Consider the following 12,898-nt stretch of genomic DNA (forward strand, 5'->3'; position numbering starts at 1 on the left):
CAGCCCTGCCAGGCAGGTCGTCGGGGGCACAGGACAGGGAGGGGAAGGTGGGAAGGGTGAAGGGGACGGTGGGAGGGGGACCGGATGTCCGGCACTGGGATCCACCGCGGGCCAGGCTTTGTGCTGGAGGCATCAGTGCGCGTCTCTTCTTCACCACGACTGTCTTGGGAGTTGTGTTATTCCCCCATTTTTTTTTTTTTTTTTTTTACCATTTAAACAAATGTTTAATTGCGGTAATATATGCATAACATAAAATCTGCTGTCTTAACCAGTTTTAAATGCACAATTCAGTGGCGTTAAAGTACACTCAATTGTACCACCAATCTCCAGAATTCTTTTCACCTGGAAACTGGAACCCTGTACCCATTAAACGGGACTCCCCGTCTCCCCCTCCCTCCACCCCTGGCAGCTGCCGTTCGACCTTGTGTCTGCGAATCTGACTCCTCCAGGGACCTCATATAGGTGGAATCCTACACTGTGTGTCTGTCGTGACTGCCTTATTTTCAAGGCTTAACTGTGTTGGAGTGTGTGTTTGAATTGCTTTTCTTTCTTCCTTCCTTCCTTCCTTCCTTCCTTCCTTTCTTTCTTTCTTTCTTTCTTTCTTTCTTTCTTTCTTTCTTTTATCAAGGGTAAATAGTATTTCATTGCACGGAGAGACCACGTTTGGTCCATCCATCCATCCATCCATCCATCCACGGACGTTATGGCTGCTCCCACCTTTTGGTTGTTGTGAATACTACTGTGAAGATGGGCTCATAACAAATAGCTCTTTGAGCCCCTCCTTTCAGCTCTTTGGGGTTTATATTTTGAAGTGGAACAGCTGCACCAAATGGCAGTTCTGTTTTTAGTCTTTAGAGGAGCCTCCATACTGTCTTCCCCAGCAGGTGCACGATTCTGCATCCCACCATCAGCACACGGGTCCCAGCCTCTCTCCGTCCTCACCCACCCAGGCCATTCTCTGCTTTCTGTAGAGTGGCCGTCCCCTGGGTGGGAGGTGGGTGTCACTGTGGTTTTGACTTGCCCCCCCCCACCCTTTTTACAGAAGAAACTCAAACAGAAATAGACACCTGTACGTGAAAGAGTGGTGGCCAGCCGTGGACACTTGTGTGTGTTGTCTTCAGAATGAAAACTGTCTCCACTGGACTGTGACTTGGCAGGGACGGGCCCTGCTCCCCAACCAAGTCCAGTTACGTGGATGCGACAGAAGCCTCTTCCACGGGCCGTGTGGACAAATGGCTGTTTTCTGTACAGGAGCCTGCTTAGCGAACTGGATCACCACGAGCCATTTGGTGCTTCTAGAAGGGTCTCAGACTCCCAAAGCAAAAAGGCAAATTGGTGTGAGGTCTTCTGGAGTTAACTGGGGATGCACACGTGGCAGTTTTAAGGAAACATAAAGAGAAGGGGACCTTCATCAAGCATAGATTACCTATATCACCGAGAATCAAAGGCCAAGAACACTGAAATGCCCAGCTGGTGGTGAGGACCGCGTTCCCAGAAAGCCATTTTTGGAAGCAGCTTTATTTGAAATAATTAAAAAAGATTCAGCCTTTGTAGCCCAACTGGCTTCGTGCTGCAGAGCAGCGTAACTTTTTTGCTCGGGGATCAGCTAACTCCAGCTTAGCAGTAGACAGCTCCCTGTGAGCGTCCACGCGGGCTGCCCTCGAGAGCCTCATTTCGTTGTGAAGCGGTTTGTAGCTACTTCGTGGTGACTCCCAAGGACCCAGCATGCATTCCCGATGCGCTCCCGGCACAGACTTGTGAGTCCTGAGCGTCACCTCCTTGAGTTCTTCTGCTGTGTGCGGAGCATGCCCACAGCCCGCAGCGTCGGCAACGTGAGCCTCGCCTGACGCCATCGCGGAAATCATGCCTCGCCTCTCTGACCATCTCCGGTGTGGGTGAGAGGGAGGGAGTTTGGCACCTCTTCCAAGGAACAAGACAGACAATTTGATTTCCGCAAGAAGCCCCCTCTCTGACCTCCCCATTTCACTTCACTGATAACTTGAAAATGCAGTTCTGGCGTCCTGACGGTTCCAAATGAGAAGCGACAGTGGGTGTTCAAATTCGCTGCCAGGTCTTGTTTATTCCGGGGCATCATTCTGTGAAACGATGGGGCCAAAAAGCGTGTTTAAACTCTGTTAAAAAAAAAAAAAATCCTACAAAGGTGTAGGAGCCCAGCAGAATCCCCTGAAGCCGTCCAGGCGAGGGCCCATTTGGCTGACGGAGTCGCTCTTGCGCACCTGCCCGCGGGCTGGGTGCAAAGATACCCTAAACTCGCTGCGAATTTCATTACGCCTCCCTTCAGCCAAAGCCACTGAGGGGTGCGGCGCTGTGATGGGCCGCCACGCAGATGGGTTGCAGAATGCACAGCCCGTCTGTCTTTATCGTGCTCATTTCCTCTTTTATTAAAACGCTAATGAATATCATTTTTATTTATCATTTGGTGACATGTGCGGCATCCTTTTCTGGGAGACAAATCTGCAATCTGCCTAACCGTGTGAGCTGACAGAGAGCGCAGGAGCGAGGAATATTTTGGTTGCGTTTAAGCTGCCACATGCAGTTTGAGCAAAAAAATTCCTTCACTTGTTGACAGCAGCATGGGGGACGACGGGAGGTACACCGGGCTTGGAGTGGGCCCCCGAGTTTCACGCCAGGCCCACGGGCTACCGGCTGTTAGCCATGTGGGCACGAGCCTTGGTTTCCACTTCTGTCACATGGGGCTGTCTGCTCTCTCTGCCCAGGAAAGCAGATGAGAGAACTTTATGGGGACGCGTTTCGCCTTCACTTGTTATCATTCAGACGTGTGCTCGTATGGTTCTGATTTCATTTTGCTCATTCTTTCAGACTCTCCGTGGAAAGTGCATCTGTCAAACGTCGGCCCCGAGATGACAGGCGTCACCGTGCGCGGCCTGACTCCAGCTCGCACCTATCAGTTCAGGGTGTGTGCCGTGAATCAAGTGGGCAAGGGTCAGTACAGCGCAGAGACGAGCAGGTGTGTGAGCGCGCGGCCCTCCGTGGTGACGAGGGGCAGCTCGGGCCTGAAAACAGGACGGAACGTCCAGTTAGGAGGAGGAAATAGATCCAAGTAACCACCCTGCCCCCTTAGCGACGTTGGCCACAACGTGGGCAGGAATTACCGTAACCAAGAGAGAAACACAGTCCCTCGTGTGTTGGCCTAGCGGGGTTCTCCCTAATCGCTCTGAGGGAAGTTTCTTAGACTTCCGTCGTGCCCTGGCGGGGCCGACACAGATCATCCCAGATCGCACAGGCCTCTGCATACATGCAGTGCACAGCTGACGGTGTTTCTGCGCCCTCTGTCTACCCCGGCCACCAGCACGAAGGGAGCTGGTGCCGCTGTTGGGACAAGTAAACACCGGGCCGGGCTCGTCGCATCCCCGAGTGGCCCTGCCGCTCCCCGGCCCTGGGGCGGCTGCTGTGGAAGCCCATTCAGATGTGACCTGCGAAAATGGCTTCCTCCCATCCACACATTCCTGCGTGCCCTCCCCAACTCGCCTGAGCGTTCACGGGGCCCGAATCATGGCATGATTGAGCTCTCAATGACTTTTTTCAAAATGTGGGAGTGTGACGCGAGAAATGTCAAAGGAGCCCAATGAAAAGCAATGTGGAAGGAGTCTCGGGCTGTGGGCCTGCAGACTGGCCCGCTCGGGCTTGCGATCCCTTCCCGGGCGGAGGTGCCGCTCCGCTCCTGACAGAGTCAGGTCACCTCCTGAGCCTGCCCTGGTGCTCGCGTAGCCGGTTTTCCGTTACGTTGCCTTCGCTGTACCCGCTTCCTGCCTGTCCTGCTAGCAGGATCAGCCGTGTGCTTTGCTCGGTTCATCCCTCGATTTTCTAAAGTAGTTGGGCTCCAGATTCAGTGAGACAGAGAATGCAGATGGGGACCCTTTGTTTCGGATGCCGATCTGTCTCTCCCTGCCCATATCTTATGTCTAGGTTGGTGTTACCCGAAGAGCCGCCCAGCGCTCCCCCGAAGAATATCGTGGCCAGCGGGCGTACCAATCAGTCCATCATGGTCCAGTGGCAGCCGCCCCCAGAGACGGAACACAACGGGGTGCTGCGCGGGTACATCCTCAGGCGAGTAGCCTGTGCTTGGCCGGCTCGAGGCTGTCGTCACGAAGTCAGGGCTCCGTTTCGCTGGGGGCGGCCTTGCAGAGAGCGTCTGCATATCCAGCCTAGCATGTGCACACCAGAACCCTGCACCGATGGTGACATTTGGTAGAAGATTGAAGGGGGACGTGATGAGTCGGGGTCAGGGTGTGCTTTCCATCGTGAATCCAGGGGCACACGTTATTTACTGTAATAATTTTTAACTAACAGTAGTGCAACCGATTTAATCATTAGCCAGTCGTTCCCATGCTGGCTAGCACGTTGTTCAGTATTGCCAGGCCCTCTAGTGTTTCAAAGAAATGTTTTAAAAACCTACCTTTTTACATGCGATCTCACAGCTTTTAAATGTCAGAAATGAAGTCGGCCCGTTTTGGACCACAGTGCAGGCCGAGCTCACTCTTCTGCAGGCCATATGTGGCCCCACAATGTGGCCGCTTTGTTTTCTCTACCTTGTGAGGGTGGTCAGGCTTCTAAGGATGTCAAGAGGGCTCTCCCAGATCTTGGCTGGGTTTGAGACGAGGAGTCCCTTTTGCCAAAACTACTGCTAATTTTGAAATTGCACCAGATGTGATCATTGCAGTGGTTTGTTGACACAGTAGCAAGCAGGAAAAAGAAAAGCAGCCTCAAAGGATAATTATGAAATCGCTTCCAACAGACCGTGCAGCCACGGACGCGTTTGTTCACCGACATGCACTGCGTGTCCCTCCCCAGCCGGTGTCAGCCACTCCCTTCCTCCCCATGCCAGGCCTCTGGCGCCCATTCTGAGCGTGTGACCAGAAAATATGGGTGAACAAAGGTCTCAGGGGGCTAAATGTAATTTCTTAGACAAATGTAAGAAGTTATGAAGGTATAGCTTTTTTAGCTCCGTTATCTTTGCATGTGGAGGACCATTCCTTCCCGTATATATTTACGTAATCATCCATTCATTTATCACACCTTTATCCACGTGACGTATAATTAGCCAATCACCAACACTTCCTGCTATTCTCAGGTCTTCCTCAAGCATGTGAATTGTCCTCTAAACATAAGCTAGGCCATCATCCACCTGACGGGGTTTAAGTGTGACCCCTAGGGGCCCACAGGGGCTGGAGGGCTGGAATCGGCACTCGGGGTCTCTCTGGTCACTCTGCCTCCAAGTGTCCTCCCCCTTCCAGCAAGACACCTGGCACAGGGGCACCTGTGGGCTCTGGGCGGTTCCCAGATCCCTCTAGAAAACTAGCTGGCCACCCACCCCCCACCCAGGTCTCCTGCCCGCTCCCGGGCCCTCACTTCAGCTGTCACTCTTGTCCCATGCTCATCAGCTAATGAAAATCATTGCCTTGCCCTCCACCGGGCCCTTCACATGCTTGTCATTTCGGCCACCTCTTTCTTTTCTTGAGCACACAGAAAAGGTTCCTCAGGCTCCAGCTGCCAAGTAAGGACTTTAAAAGTCAGCCTGCAGAACCAGGCTCGGGGCGTGGGGCTTAATAATGAAACCCCTCTGATGTTACAGGTCCCCGTCGGGGACTGCACATTTCTCCATTTTGTGGGATTACCGCTGTTAAAAGGATTTTCTGTGATATGTTGGGAGAGTCGAGTGCTGGGAAGGAGGGCATCTGTGTTTGTAGGGGTTTAAATCAAGGAAGTCCTAAAATGAGGGTGCACTATCCAAGGCCTGTGAATATCAAAGTTTTCAGAAATTAAAGACCCATGCCAAAACAAATTTGCTTGGAAACATTTCCGAATAATCCTCCGGTCTGCAAATCAGCTTTTTTTGCAAGTGTGCATCCTCCAGGGCACAAGACTCTGTGTCAGAGCCTTAGCACAGCCCATGGAAGAACAAAATGGAAATAAATCACCGTCGCGGCTCTGGCCGTGAGAAGTAGTTAGGATGTGTGCACAGTAATAAAATATTTATAATAATGGGCAGGGTGCTTCTTTGAGAGGAGCATAGGGGTTATGTCCTTTAAAAACATTCTTCTGTTTATTTCCATATAAAAAAATGATCTTGTTCTGTGCGAGACAGTCTCCCAGGCAACGTATCCCACCAGTGAGAGGGCGATGCCCTGTGCTTCTGTTATTAATTGTGACCTTCCCAGACATCCTGTGAATGTTACAAAAGCACCCGAGTCGCGGGTCGGAATGGGCCAGCCTGCCTGCTGCAGAAAGGAGAGGAGGGCGGCCGCTTCTAAGACATGAATCCTGTGGTCTGTTCCACACGATCCTATAAACAAGGATCCAGGAGATACGGTTCGTACGGGCTTCACGTCCTTCCTGGATGAGCAGTGTTCTCATAACCAGAAACACTTACAGGGTGCTTCACAGTGTCACGTCTCCTTTGTGTCCATCGTTTGGTTTTATTCTCACGAAAACCCAGCGGAAGGCCATTATTGTGTCCTTCCCGGGAGTTCTAAACCAAGGTTCGGAGAAGTTAAGAGTTTGCTTGAGGCCGCCCAGCTCATCAGTCGTCTTCCCAGCTCCTTCTGGAGCTAACGTCTTTGCTTTTCCCTGGAATGTGTCATGCGTAGAGATGCCTCCACATTAATGAGATCTTCTCAAGTGAATGCCCGGTATGTGCCATATTGGTTATTATGAGTGGTCCCGGGCGCCATTCACACGCCAGGGCGCCCTGGTGCTGCCATGGGGCCAATCCTTGCCTTCTTCCAAATGGCTCTCTCACCGTCTCGGTGCTGTTTATTTTGTAGATGGGGAATTTGAGTGGGAGTACCTGGCTTGCGGGTTATCCCATGCCATGCCTGTGTCCCCATGGGCCGCTGCCTTGAAGGCCGTGATGTTACATAAATGAACTTAACCCCCACTGGGACGCAGGTAGTTCAGTAAAGGAATATCAAGTCAGTCGGTGTCAGAAGTGGATGGAATAGGAAAGCAGAAATGTGGTGTGAGGCATTGGCCCTGTTTTTGCCCGTCACGGGAGCACTGTCCGTCCCCCACGCCTCCGGCCAGGCGAGCCCACCTCCTTTCAGGCGAAGGCAGGAGGTGGCCTGGGACCTTCTCACTATTCCGGTTCTGCCTGTTCTTGATCTTGTATTTTTCCCACCGCACGGGTCTCACCTGCACACATGGTCTGTGGCTGAAAGGCTGCCCTCGGGAAGTCCTGATTTTCTTGAAGGACCTTATGTTGCAGTCTCTGTGCTTTCATCCTCTTTGGAGAGCTCTGTTTTCCCTTGAAGGGCCTCAATTCTGGGTTTCTTCTCCCCTCCCCCACCGACGGCAGTAGCCTTGCTGGGCCTTCCCCTCTGTGCCCAGGCGCTCTGCCCGTGGCCCCAACCTGCCATCAAGAGTCCTCTCGCCCTGTGTCCCCTCGGCCCTCACCCTCTCCCTCTCCTCAGACAAAGCCACATCTTCCCGAGCCAAGAGCCGCTGCTCGGACAGGATCTGGAGGCTTCGGGAGCTGTGTGACGGCCAAGGCACTGTCTCCCGCCACCCGCCCCCGCACTCCACCCTGGGGAACCAGTGCACTTCTAAAAACCAAGTTGTGAAAAGCATTCGCTACCCCAAATGATGCCACAAAAGCCCTTGGGTAGTACATGTGGCAATTGCCTAATTTATACGTTTTCTAAGTCCCAGGTCGTGCATGTGACTTTTGAACACAGATACAGCGTGAGAAGTATTCCGCTTGTTCCACACAGTTCCTTCTCGAACACGGGTGAAATCGGCGTAGAGCACTGTATTAGGGTCAGGTGCACGCCGCAAGAATTCCGCTTTGTGTCTGCTGCAGCCTGACGACTGCAGCCAGCCCCGCCACCATCGGGAGCCGTACACGGAACCCTGCACCCGTTTCGTCCACGAAGGCCCCCTAACAAACAGCCCAGCCCATCCACCTCAGCATGCGACCAGTATTTTAGAAGTGGGAACACCACCAAAAGCCACTCGTTCTGGTTCTGGGGCTGCATGAACAAATCTAGAAACCCTAGACGGAAGAGGCAGCGGGTCTCCCGCCTCTCTGCTTTTCCCCACGTTTCAGGACCACGGGAGGAAAGCTGTCCCTCCACAATCGTTATTTACGGCAACACCCGACACGGGAGCCGTGCCTGGAATTTCTGGTGCTAAGTCACCGCGCCCCCCAGGCGACTTACACTAAAAAGCTATAATTTTTCTTTAACCGTAACACAGTTGCATTCCACAGTAACACAGTCGGTTCCGTTTTGCCCAGAGCTCATAATCGCTGCAAGATTCAGTGACACCGCGTCTGAGGGGTTGGCTTAGGAAGCGGTGTTGTCTGGGGCCGACCTCTGGCTTCGCTCTTGTTCACTGACTCCATTTCCCTCCAACTGTGTGGAATCCATGCGGGTACCCCCGCATCCTGGTTCCAGCCGTCTCTCCACATTGCGATGCAGGTACCGCCTGGCCGGCCTGCCTGGGGAGCACCAGCAGCGGAACATCACCAGCCCGGAGGTCAACTACTGCCTGGTGACCGAGCTGATCATCTGGACCCAGTATGAAATCCAGGTGGCAGCTTACAACGGGGCGGGCCTGGGAGTCTTCAGCAGGGCCGTGACTGAGTACACCCTACAAGGAGGTAAGCTTGCTTTTCCGCGAGGTTGCACGGTCTCTGTCGGGGAGCGGGGCACGTCGAGTTTGACGAGAGCACGTTAGAAGTAAAGATGAAAGGGGCGCCTGGGCGGCTCAGTCGGTTGAGCCATAAAATGAGGGGGTTCGGCTCGGGTCATGATCTCGCGGTTCGTGGGTTCGAGCCCCGCGTCGGGCTCTGTGCCGACGGCTCGGAGCCTGGAGCCAGCTTCGGATTCTGTGTCTCTCTCTATCTCTGCCCCTCCCCCACTTGCGCTCTGTCACTATCAAAAATAAATACGTGTAAAAAAAATTAGAAATAAAGATGAAGGACCTGGTCCTCCAGGGGGCACGTAGAAGGGAATTCGTCACCTGTCATGGAGTCTCTCTGTTCCTCAACTATCGCAATACTGTAGAAGGGACACAGAGAACGTTCCAGATGCTTTCTTCTGGGCACTTAGGCCAGGGAGTATCCACACACATCCTTTAGTTAGTCCACTTACTCTCAGAAAGATCTGTGGAATTGCCTTTTTCTAAATGGAATAATGGTATATTACATGGTAAAGCTGGCCGTGGAGTCCCATGTGATACCGAGAGCGTTTTCCAAAGAGAACGATGGTTTAGAATTTTGTTTTTAGTAATGCACTATGATTATTGGTAATGGAATTTGCAACTCGGTGTGCCTTTTTTTTGGGGGGGGGTTCTTTTTCAGTTATACAAGCCAAATAACTTACTAGGTGGGTAAAAACTCCTCCCCACAGCACCATTCCGAAAACGGCCAGTCAGGATGTCGTAAAGCCAGTGGGGTCTTGCCTTCATATGCTGCGACCCAACCCCCTCGTTTTATGGCTGAGCCCCCCACTGTTTTCTAGAGGACCCGGGTCTCAGCCCCAGGGAGCGCTGGCATTTGGAAGCACCGTCCACTGTCGGTGCTCCCAGCAGGAGAAAATGGACCCCGTCCTGGCGCCCCAGTCCCTGCCCGGGGAAAACAGTTTCCCCACAAAATCGACAGCTCTTCCCGTTCTGCACTTTTAGCCTCTCCCGACTCAACAGGTGTGGGTTTATTTGCTTAGGCATTTTTAGTGCCACCAGGCCTTGACCTTTTTCAAATGATGATATTTCTGACTGCCCACTTCTCTCCCCAAATCATGCCTGAGACCTCATGTTCCTTGATATTGCATACCGTTATCATCACCCCTGATCGATCGGCTGTCTGTCGTCGTCCATAAGTCCATAAAGCCTCCTTTATAAATTAAGTCAGTTCTGTCTCCATGGTGAAATATGTGCCTGGCGGAAATACTTAACATGCAAGACAGCCGGGAAGGACCTCCTCGTCCGCACGTGAGTCTCGATTACTCACCGGAAAATGGAGACGGCTAAGTACCTGGACAATTAATGTTTGCTTTAATTCGCCTACCTAATGACAGTAGATTTGGAAATACTTAAAATAATGAATTTGCTATTAAGAATCGCCTATTACTGTTAACTAGGACTGCTTCATTTTCTTACTGGTGTGTTCGGGTCCTGTGCGGGGCATGGAGGGGCAGATCCCCACCTAGCTGAGGAGAGCTTCGGCCCTAGAGTTTGGCTCGTACTTGGGAGCCATTAAAGGTTGAGGGCCAGGAGCGACGTGAGCAAAATGCTGTATTAGGAAGGCGAACCCGTCAGCGGCTGTGCGCACGAGCTGGGGGCCCCCCGCGGCCTCAGCAACTCCAGACAGAAGGGCACGTGGTCTGGCTGTGAACCGATGAGTTCCCTGTTGCTGTGACGCAGGCCACGAGGAGGGCGTGGCTGGCGCTTTCGGGTGGTGCTGCATAGTTTTCAAAATACTTTGCCTCTGTTCCCTCCGTGTGCCTCGAGACAGCGGGGCAGAGGACGCTCATGAGATGCACCTGTCCCTGGGTCGCTGCAGTGTGAATGGGGCGGGGTGGGGGGGGGGCAGCTGCTTCCTCGGCTCGCTGGCGGGGATAGGACAGAACAGGGCAGGTCCGATGTAACCACTGACGCGTAAGCAAGCTGAACGCTGGCCGGCTCCGATGTAGCTAGTCTGAAATGCCGGGGCGCGGGGCCGGCGGGGCAGGCTCCCACCTCTGGATGCGGTGATCGTCCGGATGGAGAAGCTGACTGAGGCTGCTTCAGCTCCCTGGAAGGAGTTGCTTTCCTCGTCCTGGTGCGAGCGGGACTCCCATTAGCTCTCTGTGCAAGAGTGGTTCCCGGTGTCCGTCTTTTTCTTCACTCTTGCTGAGCCCAAGTTCCTGAATATGCCGTGTGCAGTTTTCCCGTCTGTATCTTGGCTTGGCAGCTGGGTCCTCTTCTCTTCGTCTGGGCATTGGATGGCTGGCATTGGAGCCCAGAGCCCGGGGCCCCCGCAGGTCACAGGGCACCCAGGGGCCGTGGTCGTGACTCACACCTCCCCTCGCTGCGGGCGTTTCTGCTTTGATGCTGTGCCCTCCTCACCTCGGCATGGACGAGGCAGCACAGCGCCCTTGTCCTTCCTCGGGCCTGCAGCCCTTTCCCTACGTGTGGTCCCGACTCTTCCTGTGTGCTTCACGTGACTAACGCCCTGGGGAAAGGACCCTATGCTTGTGTTTCCAGACCCTCCCCGACTCCTAACCCTACGTCTGTCCCTTGGTCCCCGGACAGAGCTTCTCAGGCGTTCGACAGCCGCTGAGCCTGACCCTCCTGTGAGGGGCAAGCCTCGGCGCCAGGACAAATCAGGGTGGAGCCCTTGTTGACCACAGTGTTGGCATAACTGTCCCTTGGGCTTGGCCGTGGCACTTGTCGGGTATCAGGAGAGGGCACGAGCAGGGGAGGCAGCGGCCCTACAGCGTGTGCGCTCACCCTGCACCCGTCCGGCCGCCGTCGTCGGGAGCGTCCTGGTCAGCCACCCCCAGCCGAACAAAAGGGAACCGGTAAATTCTGTCCCGGAGCCAATGTTCCCACCGAGACAGGACACAAGTAAGAGAGCATTTAGACTTGCAGTTGGAAAGAACCGAGGAGTGGGGGCGGGGAAGCTGGTCTGGAGTGGGAGCAGAATAAACCAGAGAGAAAGTGATCTGATTGGGAGGGGCCGCATCACAAAGGAAAATGGCCACAGTGAGGGGCCGTGAATAATTTAGGGTTATGAGCTGTCCTCCCACACAGCTGTCTGTCTGCTGACCCCCAGAAACAGCCCCTTCTTCTGGTCCATCAGGGCCTGACTCCACGTTTACTACTTACCTGCCTTCCAGAAGCACATCAACCTTTCTGAGCCTCAAGCTCATCTGCCCTGACTCCTTGTGAAAGAAAGGCCTTGAGAGCCCTGAGCTCTTAGCCAGTATCCTGGATGCTCAGGTTGTTCTTGTTCCTCCTTCTGTGGCAACACCCAGTGCCTGGAACCTACTGTATCTGCATGTTTCTGCAGCCGCAGTCGTTCGGAAAGAAACGGGCGCAATCTCTCTGCTGATAGTAAAATCTCAAGAACGATCTGTGCGCCTACTGTGTGCTCAGCGTTGTGTGACGGGCTGTGGCACTGATGCGTGTGCCTACTGTGTGCTCAGTGATGGGCTGTGGCCCGGAGCAGGAGTAGGGAACACACCCAACACAGAGTCAAACCTGGGACTTGCGGCTGAGGCGGCGGGGAGAGACTAACATTTGTGAAATAAGAGTGAGCTGCAGAAGAAAGCAGCATCACTGATGTGTGCTCACCCCCATTCATCCACAAGACCCATGTTGCGAGCATGCTTCGGATTGCAGTCGAGACAGAGGAAGATGCCATCGACGTAAAGAGCGGTTTTACTGGGATCTACGTGGTAGGGCCACATCAGAGGCGTTGGGGCTCAGCTGTCTGTAGTGGTTGGAAATGGAGTCCAGCTGCTAGAAACAGACCCAAAATAACAGCTTAAAACAAAATAGAGGTGGGTTTTTATCTTTCTCTCCCCACGAGTGGGCATTCAGCTGCACAGGGTCTTAGCGGCAGCTCCATGGTCACCAGACGGTCAGGCTCCTTCTTTTCACTTTGCCATCTTTAGCGTTTGCCTCATGGTTGCACATTAGCTGCTGGGATGCCAGCGGTCGCGTCCACATTCTATGAGGAAGGCACAGGGGTACACCTTGTGGCCACATATGCAAGTATGTTTGCCTTTGACGAACTTTCTTAGAAGTCCGAAGTCCTACCTACTGCTGACTCATGCTTACAATTCACCGAATATCTCCATGCCAGAAGCCCGGAGAGGTGCTCTTTCCGCCAGATACATTTCTGTCTGTTGCTAAGAAAGGAAGGGGGGAC

At 53.5% G+C, this 12,898-nt stretch overlaps 1 protein-coding gene across 2 annotated transcripts in view; it reads left to right on the plus strand.

Annotated features, from left to right (window-relative positions):
* SDK1 (sidekick cell adhesion molecule 1) overlaps positions 1 to 12,898 on the plus strand; it is an 888,233-nt gene that overhangs the window by 703,110 nt on the left and 172,225 nt on the right. For both annotated transcript variants that reach the window (XM_086692476.1, XM_086692475.1), the window contains exons 15-17: positions 2,842 to 2,989; positions 3,949 to 4,089; positions 8,460 to 8,641. In XM_086692476.1, the coding sequence (XP_086548602.1) occupies positions 2,842 to 2,989; positions 3,949 to 4,089; positions 8,460 to 8,641 (471 nt within the window). The remainder of the gene's footprint in view (positions 1 to 2,841; positions 2,990 to 3,948; positions 4,090 to 8,459; positions 8,642 to 12,898) is intronic.

Source organism: Puma concolor, chromosome E3, assembly GCF_028749965.1.
Source record: "Puma concolor isolate L17-30 chromosome E3, mPumCon1.1.hap2, whole genome shotgun sequence".
Lineage (NCBI taxonomy): Eukaryota > Metazoa > Chordata > Mammalia > Carnivora > Felidae > Puma > Puma concolor.